This window comes from Bos indicus, chromosome X, assembly GCF_029378745.1.
Source record: "Bos indicus isolate NIAB-ARS_2022 breed Sahiwal x Tharparkar chromosome X, NIAB-ARS_B.indTharparkar_mat_pri_1.0, whole genome shotgun sequence".
NCBI lineage: Eukaryota > Metazoa > Chordata > Mammalia > Artiodactyla > Bovidae > Bos > Bos indicus.
Window position 1 is genome coordinate 3,840,102 of NC_091789.1, and position 18,744 is coordinate 3,858,845.

Here is an 18,744-nt window from a genome sequence, read left to right on the forward strand (position 1 = left end):
ATCAACAAACTGACTTCCCCAAAGCATCATATCCATGGTCAAAAGCACCACAAATCATTCAAAATTTAATACAGATTTGCCTTTTTTCTTTACAGTTTTTTTTAAACAAATGCCACAGGCTAACAACACCATACACTAATTTATAACAATCATAAATTTAAAACATATATGTGAGGTCCCCTTTCAAATGGCAGATTGAACTTGAATCTTCAATTCTGCACCTGCATGTATGGCAAAGGGGGTATGATGAAGAGCTAGAGTTGTAATTAAGAGTCCCTTATTTAGAACCCATCTCCAGCTTCAAGAGTTACTCATAGCACAGTGAATAATGTACTGTATACTACTTTTAAAAGAATCCCAACAATGCATGAAATTTCCATTCATTTTGTAATCAAAGGGGAGGGAAAAAAATCTAAAAAGTAGATCTGTGAGCCTTAATGCTATAAATATATATGTAACTGAAAACAGAGTTAGTTCCTCAGTATAATTTATTCAAACAAAACTTAGAGCTGCTCATGTACCTGTGCAGGTTTTATAGCAAGGTTACAGTACTGGGTTAAAAATGCCTGCTGTCTCATGTCTCAAAGAAAGGGAAAATATAAGAACCAACAAAAAGGGGACACAATAGAACAGCAAGGTTGTCAGCAGCTCATTCTTGCCAACCCCATTTCTCAACATATTCTCAAGCAGAGTTAGATGATTTAAATTTCATTTATCACCACCCCTCCCACCAAGTTAAGAAGTGAATTTCCAGTTAGATGAATTTCCACATTAATACCAAGGCTGATCCTAAGAAGTTAGGAAATCTGGACCCTCAAACTGAGAACCAAATATATACTTGGCCCCATTGTTTCAGAGCTTAACTAACTACACTGATATTCTATTCGTTTTAACTTATACAAATAAACCAGATTTATATAACATTACCCTACTCCTCTGGGCCCTGAATCATTTTGGGAAGAGGAAAGAAACGTAAAGCGAGGAGTTTTTACACTCAATCTCCAAAGCCACCCTTACCCAAGAGAGGTGAAGGTGGGCTTTTCTAATACACTAATTGAACCATAGCTTCTCAAAGTTGGCATGAGACTAGGAGGTAAAAAACATAATCCTAAAAAATCTATGAACATTTTAGGTTAGTTCCCTTTGCCACTGTTAAAAGATTAAGGGCCAAAATAAAACGCACACCTCATTCCTCATCCTACTAACATGAAAGGCCAGACACTGTAGGACAAAAGTTGGTGGAAAGCAAACATCATACACTGTGTTATCATTGTAGGTGACTGAAAGCCATAGAGATCCAGGCATAAAAGAAAATCCCCTTCTATTTTTAACATATTGATTTAAGTACAGTGGACAGCTTCTTAATGCAAAATATACCTAAGAAGGGAAAGGAAGTTGTTCATTGTGGGCCAATGTCAAGTTTGGTGCTAAATGTTTTAAGTCACTGTAAGCACCCTAACTGTTCTAAATATGAAGTCACTGGAGGTGTTTATCAATATTCACCTCTGAATATTAATAGTTGATTTACCTGAGATACAAAAAACAAAATCATGTAAAAGGAAACAGCCTAAGGTTTGGCTGCAGCCAGCATGTTGGTCCCCGGGGAAAACACGATGGGTCGCTGACTGGCTGTTCCTATCTGCTAAGGCATCATGTTCATCCACATGTGTTCTAGTGTTGAAATGTTTTGTGCAAACACCACTTCTCTTCTCCAAAGACTCAAAGTGTTGCTACCAGGCTGCTTCCCAGAAATGAGCACACCACCACATTGATCAACTTTGCCTCCTTTTTATTCAGGAAGCATACGCTAATTCTTTTTATACATTTTTTTTACATTCCAGAAATAAGCGAAAATAGCAGTTTTAAATATGTTACAAAGTTGGCTTTGGGGGCTAAATAAGCTTTTCGAGAGAGAACCAGCCAACTGACCTTTTCATCAAAGCACCAATGTATCTTCAGTCTTTCACCAAGCTCTGCTACAGCTGTGGCCACCCTGGATGTGTTATACATCCAAGCCACATGAAAGCTGTAACGGAGAGTTGCTTTGAGTCTCTCTGCAAGGCACCAAGAACAGACAGTTCCAGCTTCCTTTCTTCAGACTGAATCAAAATTTTGGAAACTTTTCAATTGCTCTCTCAAGTAGTGCTCTCTCAGCGTGAAGACTAGAATTTGTTAAAACCCCTATCACAAGATACAGTAAATCACTTCCAATATTCTGGAAAACACATGGAAGAGTTATAAATAAATGGACACTAAAATTACTTTAAGAAAGTTTTACATCATTTAGTTGGTAAGGACATTTACACATACAGCACAATTTACTGTTAAACATTCTATAACTGGCTTCACATAAAGATGAAAATAGATAATACAAAATGATCTGACATTTTCAGTTAAGTTGGAATTAAGACTCTAGGCAACCCACTCCAGTACTCTTGCCTGGGAAATCCCATGGACGGAGGAGCCTGGTGGGCTGCCGTCTATGGGGTCTCACAGAGTCGGACACGACTGACGCGACTTAGCAGTTTTATTGTAGTCAACATCAATTTTACATATTGTTGCAGATTGCTGTGCTATGCCCTTTAAAATGGGAATTTCTTTCTTGGAGTGAAATTCCATTTGGATATGTGTTCTTGCTTTGTACAAACCACTAAAATCTGAGGGACACAGCAATATCAAAGACATAAACAGTAACTGCACAATATTATCTGCTGGATTAAGCTAATACAAGTGGACAGTATTCTTCAAATTGCAATATCTAATAAAGCACTATATGAAATGAACAAGGTGAAACATCGTAAGAATGAATATACTCTGCAACCAGTACATGTAGCATCACTTCTTTAATTCACAAATCTGCCTCAGGCATCTGCACAATAAATTAGCAAGATCTCAATTTGCTTGAGGCATCACCAGCTCATAATGCCCTACTTGGCCTTCCTGTTTGAGCTGGTCAAGTAAGTCCTCCTTCCGTCTTTTTCTTCCTACCACCAGGTACCTGTCGTGGCCCACCCCATGAGACTTACTCTTAAGACCATACTTCTGGGCGATCTGATGTATTTGCTTCCTCTCATCATTAGTCAGCTCTGTAGAGAAAGTTAAATCCGTGTGGCTCTCGGAGCGGGCATAGTTTCTGATGATCTGTTCAATATCTCTCTTGGCAATTTTATTTACCCTCTCTACATCAAGGCCAAGCCCTTCCCGCTTATGCTGCTCTTTGACGGAGATTGGCTCCCGAATGCCCTCGCCAGATTTACCTAAACCACCACCTGTCCAACCCATCTTTCTCAGCAGCTGATTCCCAATGTTATCTTCTTTGATTTGTTGTTTATAAGCCTCCTCTGCTGAGCGGCCCTGAATTTCATTTCTGGAAATCACATCTTCAATAGCTCCTTTCTTCAAGTTGTTAATAACAGTCGGTTGGGTCTTTTTGAGGGTTTTCACAGCTTCCCCCGCAGCTTCATATTTGACAGTTTTCTTCACTCCAACTGCTTCTGCAATTACTTCACTCTCGAGAATCACCTTGCATTTCCATCGGAGGCCTGTCATTCTTTCATAGACGTATTCAACTGTCATTCGGTTAAACTGAGCTGTGTCATTCAGTGTGCACACAGGATTGGAAGAATTCTCATAAACTACAAGATCCTTTATGTCTTTCTTCTTTCCAGATCCCCTGGGTGAAGAGCCTGCTTGGCATTGTGAACTTTTGACAGATGGATAAGTGGGCTGTGTTTTTTGAAGGATTTTCAAAGCCTCATCAGCAGCTGCATGTTTACTTGTTTTTTTGGTTCCATAACCTTCAGCTAAGCAGTGATCTTGCAAAAACACTCGACAACGCCATGTACGATTTGGCATCATCTCATATTTGTATTCAACAGACATTTTGTTGTATGAGGCAGAATTGTTAAGGATACCAATTGCATCGTTTGCATTTTCTGTAAGGATAAAATTGGTCCAGTGTTTGGCGGAAGCATTAAAAATCGGCTGCCCAGAAGCATCTTTAGCCAGCACCACCAGCTCTTCTGGTGGTTTCAGAGCTGGAGGAAAGTCATATGAAGGCATGCCAATCTGACACACCACAAGGTCCTCTCCAAATGTGTGCTTGAATTTCCGTCGGATAACCCTAACTTCAATACGTTTCTGCAAGAGTTTTACAGCTAGCTCAGTAGCTCGATCCCTGGACCCATTCTTGCTGCCAGCATAGCCTGTAGTTAAGTAGATGTTCTGGCATCTAACTTCACAGGCATAACCATCTGTTAGAAGTTTTTTATTTTTGGGGATGTCAGCAGGAGGGATTTCTTTTAAAGGAGCGTATATATATTCAGGATTTGTCTTACATGCCTGAATACAACGAGTTAACATATAGGTGTAATTAATTTTATCAGATCCAGAAGTCATCTCTGGATTAGAAAGGTTCTTCCAGATAGTTGCTGTTAATTTTTCAATAAAATACTGCTTCTCAGCTACCACTGACTCAGGAAATGTCTGTGATGGTGAAGGCTCAGGAGGTGACTGAGAGTCTGCCTGCTGTGATGTGCTGCTGGGGGCAGGGTTCCCACTGTCAAAATACATGTTGGCTGTGACAGGCTTGTCTTTTGTGAAAATAAATCCTGATGAATCACAATACTGAGAGTTCCCATCTTGTATACTGAAAGAGTCTTGAGTATAATCTTGGTAGATGTCTCTTGGCATGTTAGCAAAATGTGTTTGTTCATTTCTCTCTTTTGCTTGAGGGCCATAAGGATCTTCCTGTCTTTCGTCTTTTGAACTACTAGCTACAAAATGTACAGGCTCAAAACGAGGTCTCACATGGAATTTGGAACCGGCTTGCTTTTTAGGAGGATTTTGACCTATAGAATGAGTGAAATTTACAATTCATTAAAAAGGGATATTTCAAAAGAACCAAGCAGGAAAACAGTACCAACCACTTTTTTTTGCAAGCTGAACTGCTGGTAAAAGTTATGTCCCATCACAAAAACTTCAGCTCATTTAGGTGAAGGGACTCAAATATCAATGTAAGATTCCAGCATAAGGAGAGATGCTCCCTGTCCTTCCACGTGTAAGGGAGGAGACTTGACAGAAAATATGCCATTGACTCAACTATGCAGGTCACCACCATGCACGACGGGTAGATGCTTCTGCATCTAATGAGTTAAAGCACAGGTGAAGTGTACTGAGTAAGAGGATGTTCCACTATGATCTCATACCACCTGTGCTGAAAAGCTCCTTCTTAAGGACTGCAAATGGAACAGATGGCTCTAATGCAACAGAGATGATGACCAGAGGCGTTTACAAAGCCTCTCTTTTGTACCAGAAGTGACCGACTCTGTGATGGTGCTTTACATAGTTGCGACTAAAAAAAAAATCAAATAAAAAATATTTGTCAAAAGATCCCAAAGATTTTCAACTTCAAAATTTTAGTTCTGACTTATTCTGCACAAAAAGATGTTTGCTATATTTTATTTCTAGAACAAACTTTAGCTGGAAACTAATGATTTATAGAGGATATCAAATTTAAAGCTATGGAAGAACTCTGCTGAGGCTATACCAGACACTAGAGCTTTCTCCCTATAACACTGTTTAGTAGAAAATTGGTCTACCACAGACCCATCCAGGAGGATTTAGTTACTTAGGTGCTTAAGGGAGGTTCCATGGCATGGAAGCATTACCCTTCAAGGACAGCATTATAGCATGAATTCAGTATTCTTAGCTTTCAGTTCTATTTAGCATCCTCAAAAAAAAAAAAAAAATGTACAAACTGAAAGTTAAAACTTTTACAGTGTGTAAGATCTGATGTTACCAATGTTATTTAAAATCATATACCACACTCATATCATTAAAAAAGAAGCTACACTGTTTCTTCAAATCCCACCTTCCGGAAACAGTATACTCACCATCACATGTTGACAGGTGACGTTTTTGACCTTTGGAGGCCTTGGATAGCATCAGATCATATGAAGGCATCTCCCCAATATCAATACCTTCAGCCATTTGGAGAATTTTTTCCATCAAGCGTGGGCTGTACCTATTTAAACGAATATAATCTACAGTTAAAACAGCAAGAATGCAGTTTTTTAAAAAGCTTCTAGATGACCCATCTTATAATTGCTCCCACAGGACTTTACTAACAGAGTGTCTTGGCTATAAAACTGAAGAATCTGCCCTAAAATAGTTATGTATCAAATGAGCAATTATGTTACTGTCATTAGAAGACACACAAACACAAACATTAAGAAATTTAGGTGAAGACCATATCTTTAATTTGAATTAAAAGTATCCATATAAACTCATAATTTATTTTTCTCTACATATATACATATATGATGTATATCGTGTATACATATATGATAACAATAATGTAAAAGTACTAAGAATGTTAATAAGAGATGGATTGTTAACATCCAGATTGTGGTTTCTATCATTTCCCACCAAATGGAATCAGAGTCCTGAAAGAAGTGGCTGGATCCAAGTCTGGGCCAAGAAATGTAGAATCTGGGAGATATTTTCATGCCTGGAAACAAGGATGCTGTCAAAGACCTCAGGGGTTGTTGTCAAATAGACTCAGAAGTGAGCCAACTTGAATATCAAGAATAACCACAGTGGATTGAAACACATCAAACACGTTAAAAATCCATTAGTTCACAGTAATACTTACAAATTCATTATTGGTCACCTTTGGAGAATGGTGGGGAATCAAGTCATTATTCCCAAAACAAGCAACATTAAAAGAAGAAAGCAAGCATTTATCCAGCATTTCCCTGTACAAATTGTACCTCAGAGAAAACTAAAGAGTCGATGAAGAAAATCTCCTTTACAGAAGCATTCCAGCTAATAAACGAAGGAATGATAGATTCCTACCATTTTGCAACCCATAATGCAACAATAAATGATCATCAATGGCTGCTAAGTTTAACAAGGAGAGATAAGAACACCTTCCTAAATGAACAATGCAAAGAAATAGAGGAAAACAATAAGATGGGAGAGACAGAGATCTCTTCAAGAAAATTAAAGATACTAAGGGAACATTTCGGAGAAGGCAATGGCACCCCACTCCAGTGTTCTTGCCTGGAGAATCCCAGGGACAGGGGAGCCTGGTGGGCTGCCGTCTATGGGGTCGCACAGAGTCGGACACGACTGAAGCGACTTAGCAGCAGCAGCAGCAGCAGCAAGGGAACATTTCACGCAAAGATGGGCTCAATAAAGGACAGAAATGTTATGGACCTAACAGAAGCAGAAGATATTAAGAAGAGGTGGCAAGAATACACAGAAGAACTATACAGAAAAGATCTTAATGACCCAGATAACCACAATGGTGTGATCACTCACTTAGAGCCAGACATCCTGGAGTGAAAAGTCAAGTGGGCCTCAGGAAGCATCACTATGAACAAAGCTAGTGGAGGTGATGGAATTCCAGTTGAGCTACTTCAAATCCTGAAAGATGATGCTGTGAAAGTGCCGCACTCAATATGCCAGCAAATTTGGAAAACTCAGCAGTGGCCACAGGACTGGAAAAGGTCAGTTTTCATTCCAATCCCAAAGAAAGGCAATGCCAAAGAATGCTCAAACTACTGCACAATTGCACTCATCTCACACGCTAGTAAAGTAATGCTCAAAATTCTCCAAGCTAGTCTTCAACAGTATGAGAACTTCCAGATGTTCAAGCTGGATTTAGAAAAGGCAGAGGAACCAGAGATCAAATTGCCAACATCCATTGGATCACAGAAAAAGAATTCCAGAAAAACATCTACTTCTGCTTCATTGACTATGCTAAAACCTTTGACTGTGTGGATCACAACACACTGTGGAAAATTCTTAAAGTGATGGGGATACCAGACCACCTTACCTGCCTCCTGCAAAACCTGTACACAGGTCAAAAAGCAACAATGGATTGGTTCAAAATTGGTAAAGGACTAGGTCAAAGCTGTATACTGTCACCCTGCTTATTTATCTTATATGCCAAGTACATCATGTGAAATGCCAGGCTGGATGAAGCATGAGGTGGAATCAAGATTACTGGGAGAAATATCAATAACCTCAGATACGCAGATGACACCACCCTTATGGCAGAAAGTGAAGAAGAACTAAAGAGCCTCTTGATGAAGGTAAAAGAGGAGAGTGAAAAAGCTGGCTTAAAACTCAACATTCAAAAAATGAAGATCATGGCATCCAATCCCATCACTTCATGGCAAAGATGGGGAAACAGTGACAGATTTTATTTTCTTGGGCTCCAAAATCACTGCAGATGGTAACTGCAGCCATGAAATTAAAAGATGCTTGCTCCTTGGAAGAAAAGCTATGACCAACATAGACAGCATATTAAAAAGCAGAGACATTACTTTGCCAACAAAGTCTGTCTAGTCAAAGCTATGGTTTTGCCAGTAGTCATGTATGGATGTGAGAGCTGGACCATAAAGAAGGCTGAGCACCAAAGAATTGATGCTTTTGAACTGTGGTGTTGGAAAAGACTCTTGAGAGGCCCTTGGACTAAAAGGAGATCCAACCAGTCAATCCTAAAGGAAATCAGTCCTGAATATTCATTGGAAGGACTGATGCTGAAGCTGAAACTCCAATACTTTGGCCACCTGATGTGAAGAACTGACTCACTGGAAAAGACTCTGATGCTGGGAAAGACTGAAGGCAGGAGGAAAAGGGGACAACAGAGGATGAGATGGTTGGATGGCATCACTGACTCAATGGACATGAGTTTGAACAAGCTCCAGGAGATGCTGAAGGACAGAGAAGCCTGGCATGCTGCAGTTAATGGGGTCACGAAGAGTCAGACACAACTGAGCAAGTGAACAACAGTAAAAGCTTATCAGGTGAAAGTTGATGGGGAAGAACCTAGAAATAGACCCACACAGACATGCTCAATTGTTGATAAAACTAAAAGCAATCCAATGGTGGCAGGACAGTCTTTTTGTCAAATGGTGCTGGACAAAGTAGGCATCCAACCTAAACACACCACCTCAACCTAAACCTCACATCATATACAAGAGTTAACTCAAAATGCATCATAAACTTAAATGTGAAACTACAAAGTTTTTACAAAAAATACAGAAGAAAATTTTCAAGATCTCCAGCTAGGCAAAGAATTCTTATACTTAACACCAAAAGTATGATCCATAAAAGAAAAAGTTAATAAAATGGACTTCATGAAAATTAAAAAATTTTGCTCTCAAAAGATCCTGTGAAGAGGATGAAAAGACAAGCTACAGAGAGCAAGAAAATATTTACAAACCATATACTTGACAAAAGACTGCTCTGCTGCTGCTGCTAAGTCGCTTCAGTCATGTCTGACTCTGTGCGACCCCATAGACGGTAGCCCACCAGGCTTCCAGTCCCTGGGATTCTCCAGGCAAGAACACTGGAGTGGGTTGCCATTTCCTTCTCCAATGCATGAAAGTGAAAAGTGAAAGTGAAGTCGCTCAGTCATGTCCGACTCTTAGCGACCCCATGGACTGCAGCCTACCAGGCTCCTCCGTCCATGGGATTTTCTAGGCAAAAGTACTGGAGTGGGGTGCCATTGCCTTCTCCGGACAAAAGACTAGTATCTAGTATAAAGACCTCAAGACCTCTCAAGTCCAACAGTAAAATATATACACATATATTATGTGTATATATGTGTATATAGTATACACAGATATAAATGAACAAAAGATATGAATAGAACATTTCACCAGAGAGGATATACAGATTGCAAATAAGCAGATAAAAAGAAATGTTCAACATCATCAGCCACCAAGGAAATGCAACTTAAACCACAATGAGATATTATTCCATATCTATCAGAGTGGCTAAAGTGAAAAATGATGACAACACTAAATGCTGACAAGGATGCAGAAAACCTGGATCACTTGTATACTACTTGTGGGAATATAAAATGATATGGCCACTCTGGAACACAACTTGGAAGTTTTTTATAAAATTAAACATGCAATCACCTCATGACCTTGCAACTGCACTTTTGGGCATTTATCTCAGAGAAATAAAAGTGTACATTCACACAAAAAAACCGTACACAAATGTTCATAACAGCTTTATTTGTAACAGCCCCAAACTACAACCAGCCCAGATGTCTTTACCACACACCATGGAACACTGCTCAGCAAAAAAATGAATAAACTATTGATACACGCAGTATTGGGTATGAGTGGGAGGGAAATGGATGTGGTTATAAAAGGGCAATGTAAGGGATCCTTGTGGTACTGGAACTGTTCAATATCTTGATTATGGTTGTGGACATGCAAACCTACATCTGTGATAAACTGTATAGAATCACACACACAAGTATTAGTAAAACTGGAGGAATCTGTGTAGACTGCAGACTGTAACAATGTCATTATCCTGATTATGATATATTAACTTTGCAAAATGTTGTCATTGCGGGAATTGGGTAAAGAGCACAGGGCATTATATTATTTCCTACAATTACAGGTGAATCAATAATTATGTCAATAAAAATTTCAATTGAAAAAAGTTGGTGGAGAACTTTATAATCTTAATCTAACTAAAAATGGGACAACCAGACATGTGTCCCCGATGTGATATGACAGGGCAAAGATCTACAAAGTGTTCTTGACCACCAAATAATTGCACGCAAACCTAATCAAGCCCCTAACTCCTAGAAACATGTTAAGCACCACCACAATAATACAGTCAGTCAAATCCATGATGAAGGAAACACTATGTGACAGTCCATTTCTACATCCAATAAACAGCATAAAAATAAAAGGAGAGGGAATGGTTATAGGTTAAAGGTGACAGATCAATCAGATATGTGTGGACCTTGTTTGGACCGTGGGTCAAACAAACCATTCTGAGACAAATGGAGAAAATATTATTGGATCATTTTGAGAAATTATTAATTTTTCTGAGTATGAATAATGGTATTATGATTCTGTTTTTTTAAATTATCTGGTACAGATACACACTAAAATATTTGCAAGAGAAATGATGTCAAGGTTTTCTTTAATATATTCTGCCTTGCACAAAATACTGGGGGCAAGACGAAATGAGAAGGGTAGCATGACAGACTGTTGATAATTGCTGAAGTTGAATGATGCATGCATGAGTGTCCACTGAACTCTTCTACTTTTTGTGTTTGATTTTCCTTAATAAAAAGCTTTAAAACATACAATACAATATTGTAACGTAATTAGACTCCAATTAAAATAAATAAATTTATATTAAAAAAATAAAAAGGACTCCTTATGAAGTACATTTGCCCTTGACAGAATATCAATTTCCTGCAGAGAAACAAAACTATGGGCTCAGTGAAGTTTTGGTTATCATGGGATCTACTCACTCTTCTCACCTTCGGAGCCTTTCTAAGCCTAAGACCAAAAAAGACTTCTGGTGGTGTGTGAGAAGAAAGTTCTTCTTTGGGCAGGGGCAGGGGGCATGCTGTGCAGCTTAGTTCCCCAACCAGGGACCACTGGACCACTAGGAAATTCCCCAAGAAAGCTGTGAAAATGAGAAACGAGCACACCTCTACATGAGTAGGCTCTGAACTTGAAAGAGGATAACATTTTCCATTTTCAACACAACAGGTCCTGCACCCATCAGACGGCTTTCCTTGCAAAGCAGAGAAGTGACATGGTGGCCATCTCTGACAGATGACCTGGAAGCTAGCCCAGATGTAACCCACATTTCCCACTGATAACTGCTGCTGCTAACACCAGCATTTAAATGCCGTGATTTATTTTTATTTACTCTTATCTAAACATCAAAATGAGAAGGCAATGGCACCCCACTCCAGTACTCTTGCCTGGAAAATCCTACAGACGGAGGAGCCTGGTAGGCTGCAGTCCATGGGGTCGCTAAGAGTCGGACACGACTGAGCCACTTCACTTTCACTTTTCACTTTCATGCACTGGAGGAGGAAATGGCAACCCACTCCAGTGTTCTTGCCTGGAGAATCCCAGGGACGGGGGAGCCTGGTGGGCTGACGTCTATGGGGTCGCATAGAGTCAGACACGACTGAAGCGACTTAGCAGCAGCAGCAAACATCAAAAAGCATAGCCTAAAATGTCATACATTACATATATCACTTTCATTAAGATTTGGGAGTGGGGACTTCTCTGGTGGTATAGAAGATAAGATCCTCCTGCCAATGCAGGGAACACAGGTTCGAATCCCTAGCCGGGGAGTTCCTACATGCCATGGAACAACTAAGCCAGTGCACCACAACTACTGAGCCCACATGCTGCAACTCCAGAAGCCTGCGTGCCCTAGAGCCCGTGCTCTGCAACAAGAGAAGCCACCACAATGAGAAGCCCACACACCACAACTACAGAGTAGCCCCTGCTGGGCGCAGCTAGAGTAAGCCAGCACACAGCAGCAAAGACCCAGTGCGGCCAAAAGAAAATAATTTAAAAAAGATTTGTGAGCACAATTTCTAAGGTATGAGATGAAAACAAAAGATGATGAAAATGAGATGAAGTCTACAAATCTTAAACTGGTACTGCCAATTTTGCTACCAAAACTGGTACTACAACCAAACCACTCACCTTGAATTCCAGTTAAAATTCTCCAAACCTTATAGACTGATTCCAAACATGGTATCCAAGTGTAATGGCATGTATGCCATTCAGTGTGCAGGAATGATGCATTTGGGGCCCACTCCATTCACATTCACTTTTTCTCTCCGGTTTCTTCCAGCATTAGTAATGATTATACCTACTTACTGTTCCCTATTCATTACATCTGCCACAAAATTTAACATCACCCATAGGCTATAAAAGTAAGCCAGAAGGAAAAACACCAATACAGTATACTAACGCATATATATGGAATTTAGAAAGATGCTAACAATAACCCTGTGTACGAGACAGCAAAAGAGACACTGATGTACAGAACAGTCTTATGGACTCTGTGGGAGAGGGAGAGGGTGGGAAGATTTGGGAGAATGGCATTGAAACATGTAAAATATCATGTAAGAAACGAGTCGCCAGTCCAGGTTTGATGCACGATACTGGATGCTTGGGGCTAGTGCACTGGGACGACCCAGAGGGATGGTATGGGGAGGGAGGAGGGAGGAGGGTTCAGGATGGGGAACACATGTATACCTGTGGGGGATTCATTTTGATATTTGGCAAAACTAATACAATTATGTAAAGTTTAAAAATAAAATAAAATTTTAAAAAAAAATAATAAAATAAACCTTTGTGTTGGTTGCCAATACAGTCATCTTCTCAGCCCTTTATTAGGAAGTCATAATACTGAAGAATCCGAACTAGCTGGAACAATAATGGAACAGACTGTGTAGTACCTGCTGCTGCTGCTGCTGCTGCTAAGTCACGTCAGTTGTGTCCGACTCTGTGCGACCCCATAGACGGCAGCCCACCAGGCTCCCCCGTCCCTGGGATTCTCCAGGCAAGAACACTGGAGTGGGTTGCCATTTCCTTCTCCAATGCATGAAAGTGAAAAGTTAAAGTGAAGTCGCTTAGTCGTGTCCGACCCTCAGCAACCCCATGGACTGCAGCCTTCCAGGCTCCTCCGTCCATGGGATTTTCCAGGCAAGAGGACTGGAGTGGGGTGCCGTTGCCTTCTCCAGTGTAGTGCCTAACACTTGACTATTCAAAGAACAAATACTAATCTTTACATTAATCTTTAATTAATCTTTACTATGAAGACCACTAGGATTTCAGTCTTATTTCTAAAAATTCTCCAAAGAGTACCTACCCAGGGATAAAGTGGTTCCACAAATCTGAAATAAGCCAAGGCAGTAAATAAAGCTTTCATGACTCAGTTTTCCATAGTGCATTTTTTTAGTGGATTTAAAAAGTAACACTTTTACTCCAGAAATTTTAGAGAATCCATCAAGAAAACACCTACAAACCCAACCACTGATAATTTCATTAACATTTTGGGGTTTATTTTTTATTCCTTTTTCTATGCTTCCCATACCACCTTCTCCCCAGCCCTGCAAAAAAAAAAATTCACTATCAGATCATCTATGTTGATTTGTAATCTGCTGGGATTCTTTTTTGATGTTTTTCTTAATTTATTATGTCATAAGCTTTTTCTCCATGTCATTAGCACATGACTTTTAATGGCTATACAGTATTTTATCTCATGGAAGGATCATGATGTAAAGTACCATTAAGGCAAGTCCAACAAAGTAATTTTAAGATGTATGCATACTATGCATTTACAACCCATTTGGTTGTAAATGCTTAAAAAAGAAAACCAAAAAGCCCCAGCTGGTCTTTAAGGTTTTCCAAGGTAGTTTATCATGTATCAAGCTTTTTGGAAATCACAACTGTGCCACCATACCTACCATACAAAAAGATGATTTCTAATGGACAAAGACATCTGACTTCATGAATCTTACATTCTTGAAAAAAGACACGTGCTTATAGGTGTATACTTATGATATACAATGGCACCTGAAATTTATTAAATATTCAGGAATAGATGCTTTCTTTCAAATTAAAAAAATTATCAAACTGCTCTACTAGGTCCAAATTTAAAAGGTGAGGTTTGAAAACTAAGCAAAGGTTAGGATTTCCAAATATAAAATTATTTATGCAAACCTATTCAAAAGACTCCTACATAGTGAATAACATACAACTAAGATTACTGATACAGCTTTTAAAAGCTCCCACTCATATTTCATCAGCTGGTGATTGATGCACTCTACCTACTATGTGCAAAGTTAGTTTCACAACATGAGCCCAGTCAGCATCTTCCTTCCAAACGTCAGTCTCACATCAACAGGAAGAGACAAATAATCAAGGTGGCAAACTGGATTCATTTTAGGATATATTTTCTCTATTGATTAATATCTCACCAAAAGTCAATAGATCAGGATTCTGTTTCTTTTTTTTGGATTCTGTTTCCAATACTACTGATGAAGAATGATTGGAAAGCTGAATGCCCCACTTAACCAAACATTCTGCTTTATTAAAGATACACGCACTATCAAAAATTTTAAGTAAAAATTGCACAGGTCCCTTGGAATTCATATGAACAATTATGTCTGTGCTGTACATGAAGTTGATAAGACTGCACTAAATTTTCATTAGCCACAAGATATATGTTAGAAATGGCCTACAGAAAAAAAAAAAAAAAAACCTTGACACGTTGTTTATTTTTATGAAACAGAGAAGAAAAGTTGAAGAGAAATAATTTCAGCTGTTTGGGCTTCCTGATTGCCTGCTGCTGCTGCTGCTAAGTCGCTTCAGTCGTGTCCGACTCTGTGCGACCCCATAGATGGCAGCCCACCAGGCTCCCCCATCCCTGGGATTCTCCAGGCAAGAATACTGGAGTGGGTTGCCATTTCCTTCTCCAATGCATGAAAGTAAAAAGTCAAAGTGAAGTCGCTCTGTCGTGTCTGACCCTTAGAGACCCCATGGACTGCAGCCTACCAGGCTCCTCTGTCCATGGGATTTTGTAGACTGAGGGAAAAAAATGATCAAAAAGCAGATTAGAAAACATTGTTTTATTTATCCTGTAAGACAACGGTTCTCATAGTGTAGTCCCTGGATGAGCATCATCCATTACCTGGGAAGTTGTTAGAAACACAAATTCTAGGGTCCCACCTCATACCCACTGAATCAGAAACCCTGGCAGTAGAGCCCAGCAATCTGTGTTTTAAGAAGCCTAAGATTCTGATGCTGCTTAAGTCTGAGAAACATGTTACAGATGGTCAAGAAGATATTAAAACTTGTTCTCTGAGAATCGCCACTATCACCAAAAGGGATTGAAACATGATTTGCTCCCCTGCTCATGTGAGCTCCTCCTGGCTTGGTCTTATGATCAAGGATTTTTCAAAGCTATCCCTGACCTAGGAGTTCTTTCAGTCCCAGCTAAATTAGAACACACAAAGTCCTGCGAGTGGGAAACAAAATGCAAAGAGTTCTCTTCTGGCTACTGTTTATAATCTGTTCTAAAAGTCAGGGGATGGGCCTTCAAAGACAAATTAATGATTTCAGTTTAGAGTGGGCTGTGTCACCATGCATTCTGCAGTCCCCCTGGGAGAAAAGATGAGTCTTCTGTCACAGAAAAATAGACCAGAAAAGAGAGCTCTGCCAACACCGACGTTAACAAGTACTGGAATACAGATTTTACTCACCTGAAGATGACAGCTGACATAAAGCCTGCCTCAAGTGGAAGATTACACTTGGTTCCTAGTTTCCATGATTCTTTATTGCCCCTTCCCTTTCTCCTATATCTAAGTTAACAGATAGAATGTAAACATTACTCTTCAGTTAAACTATTGGTTAACATTATAGCAATTCTTTAAGTTTTTTTCTTAAAGGATTCAGATTTCCCATGGCTTCTGTGATATTAAGGACATCTATGATTATGGGATAAAGGTACCATTCCAATTGCCAGAACAATATTGTTAAGTGCAGGTCAGTTAGATTTATCTGACTTGATTAATTACTGAGGCTTCCCCAGTCACAACCAGTTCCTCCAGTGAAATAGTCATTATCTCTGGAGGCAGAAAAGTACACTAATCTAGAGAAGACAGAAAAAATATTTTTGTGTTATGGAAGCAAAACAAGTATCACACTGGATGCTATCTATGTTCAATAATTAAGCATTAACCACAGACAATCTTATTTATCTGTATGTTACAATCATTCCTGGAACTGAACTGGTTGAATTTGATCTGATCATTTTTCATAATTTCTCATCCTTCCTAAAAAATTTGCCCTGAAGCAAGTGTCAAAAAAAAAACAAAACCCTATCAGTCTATCAAAGGAATGATTAGTCTAGTATAGGGCCGATTTGAAGGTTCTGAAGGACAGTGGCCAAGTAGTCTGTTTAAAAAAAAAAAATGCGTTGGAACCATACTGCAGTCTCCATTGAATGCAAAGAGCTTTCAAAGAGGCCTGTTCAGAACAGGCACTAGGTTCTAAGAAAGGGGAGCGGGGCGGGGGCGGGGTGGGGAGGTGGCGACAAACACACACCTAAAACCTTACTCAGAGGCCAAATGTTAATCCCACTGATCACATTTAAGGTGAAATGAGGGCAATCCGCTTTTACAGTAGATATAACCATTTCTTTGTTTGCGTCCAGACACATTATGCGCAAATCTACAAGCAAGGCGGACCCTGCGGCTGAGACCTCATACAAACCGCCTCCCCAGGAGAAGACAGCAAAACCCAGCTAGGGGGCTGCTATTTAATCTAACGGGAATGGAAAGAGAGAACGCTCAGGAGACTAGGATTAGAACCGCAGAGCCCCTCTCTTCTCCCCCCATAGACCCCGGAACCCCGACTGTCGAATATTCTCTGCGGATACCGCATCCCTGGAAGGTCCTACGCAGGTCCGAGGTTCTGCTATTCGTCATTTCCCACGCCCTCCAATACACCATCACAATGACCACCTCTCGGCAATCCTCTCCCAGGCGCTATTTCATCTCCATCCCTGGTCCTGGACAGCCTCTCCCGCGATCCCCGCACCTTTCTAGCTGTTATGTCATCTGCAGCCACCTCGCTCAGCCAACCGCCCCCGTCCCCGCCCGCCCGCCCTGGGCCAACAGTGGAGTCCTCGAGCACCTCCAAATCTCCAGTCTCTAAGCACTCATCCATACTCGCCCCCTCCTTCCCTATCCCGACCCTCTTCACCGATCCCCACCCCACCCGGGTCCCCAGCCCGACCCTCACACCTTACTCACCTGCAGCCCAAGAAAACGTGGTTGGTCCAGGCAGCGGAGAGCGCGAGGAGCTGGTCTAGGGCAGCCCCGGGATAACTGTGCAGGTGCCGACAGATGAAGCTGCGCCGCAGAGCCCACTGCCAGTCACTTTCGTGGCTATAGCGCCACTGCTCCAGCACTGGCTCGGGCGGGGGCGGCGGGAGGGGCGGCGGCGGCGGCGGCGGGAGGGGGGGTAGCGGCGGCGGCGACAGGAAGTCGCCCCCCAACAGCAGACGTCCGCCAGCCATCTTCTCCGCCCCCAAGCAGGGACCCCAGGGATGAAGCCGACTCCTGATCAGGAGCAAGCGGGAACTGGAGGTTGGTGGGAGGGACCGGGTGAGCAGGGGCGCGCCGGGGGCACGAAGACCAACTCTCAGGGGACTGGAGTGTGTACGTGAGGGGCGACCGTTAAAAAGGGGAAGGCGACCACAAGCTCCTGTCCCGGCAACCCGGGTACACGCCCGCTGCACTCCTGCAACTCGTGGAGGAGCACGAGGGCACCCGGCACAGTCACTCGCGCGCCGGGGAGACCAAGCCAGGCCCAGCGCTCCGCACCTCCGGCGACCCTCAGATTCACGCACTGCGCTGGGAAAGAAAAAAAAAGACACCTGCACGCTCTGCTCCCCCTTCTCTGAGTTCTAGTCTACCTACCCGCGTGCCGCCCTGAGGTTGTGAGGCCAGTACGCGTGCGCTGCGGCTGTTCCCTAACTTCAAAATCCCGTCGCTGAGTCTCGCGCGACCTACGTTTTTTTCCCTTCTTATGACGACTAGGGGTCTTTGACGTACTGTGGTCGCAAGCGTGGGGCGGGGCTCCGGGAAGGGGATTTTTTGAAAGATTTTTCTGAGGTTTGGGAACATGGTTCCGTTAACTCCTTAGAAGGCTCTCTCAGGTGACTGTTGGCAGCAATAGGTCGCCTTACGCTTTCCCCTGGGTTTCTGACAGTGGGAGGGACTTGGGTTTGAAATGGATAACACACTTTTTTTCTTCTTAATGTAAGCTCTCCGAGGCGCTCTTTCTTCAGAGGATAGCTTGAAAAGCTATCTGTGCGTCGTACACCATTAGCTTTGTTTGATTGTGAAGTAATAGTAAAAAC

At 41.4% G+C, this 18,744-nt stretch overlaps 1 protein-coding gene across 2 annotated transcripts; it reads right to left on the reverse strand.

Annotated features, from left to right (window-relative positions):
* Positions 1-1,772: 1,772 nt before the first annotated feature.
* NKRF (NFKB repressing factor) lies at positions 1,773-18,361 on the reverse strand. Of its 2 annotated transcripts, XM_070784567.1 has the most exons (4): positions 17,633-18,361; positions 16,079-16,177; positions 5,895-6,025; positions 1,773-4,850 (listed from the first exon to the last, which is right to left on the reverse strand). In XM_070784567.1, exons 1-4 carry the CDS (start codon positions 17,896-17,898, stop codon positions 2,893-2,895), a joined length of 2,454 nt encoding a protein of 817 aa, XP_070640668.1. In that variant the 5' UTR covers positions 17,899-18,361; the 3' UTR covers positions 1,773-2,892. The 2 variants fall into 2 exon arrangements, with proteins under 2 accessions (XP_070640668.1, XP_070640669.1); XM_070784568.1 differs by lacking the exon at positions 16,079-16,177 and having other exon boundaries at positions 17,633-18,358.
* Between the last annotated feature and the right edge of the window lie 383 nt (positions 18,362-18,744).

Coding starts and splice junctions, on each gene's coding strand:
- NKRF (XM_070784567.1), bottom strand. CDS start 17,898: ATGGCTGGCGGACGTCTGCTGTTGGGGGGCGACTTCCTGTCGCCGCCG. Junction 6,026..16,078: donor ATGTCAGCTGTCATCTTCAG/GTGAGTAAAATC, acceptor TCGTTTAAATAG/GTACAGCCCACGCTTGATGG. Junction 4,851..5,894: donor TCACCTGTCAACATGTGATG/GTGAGTATACTG, acceptor CTCATTCTATAG/GTCAAAATCCTCCTAAAAAG.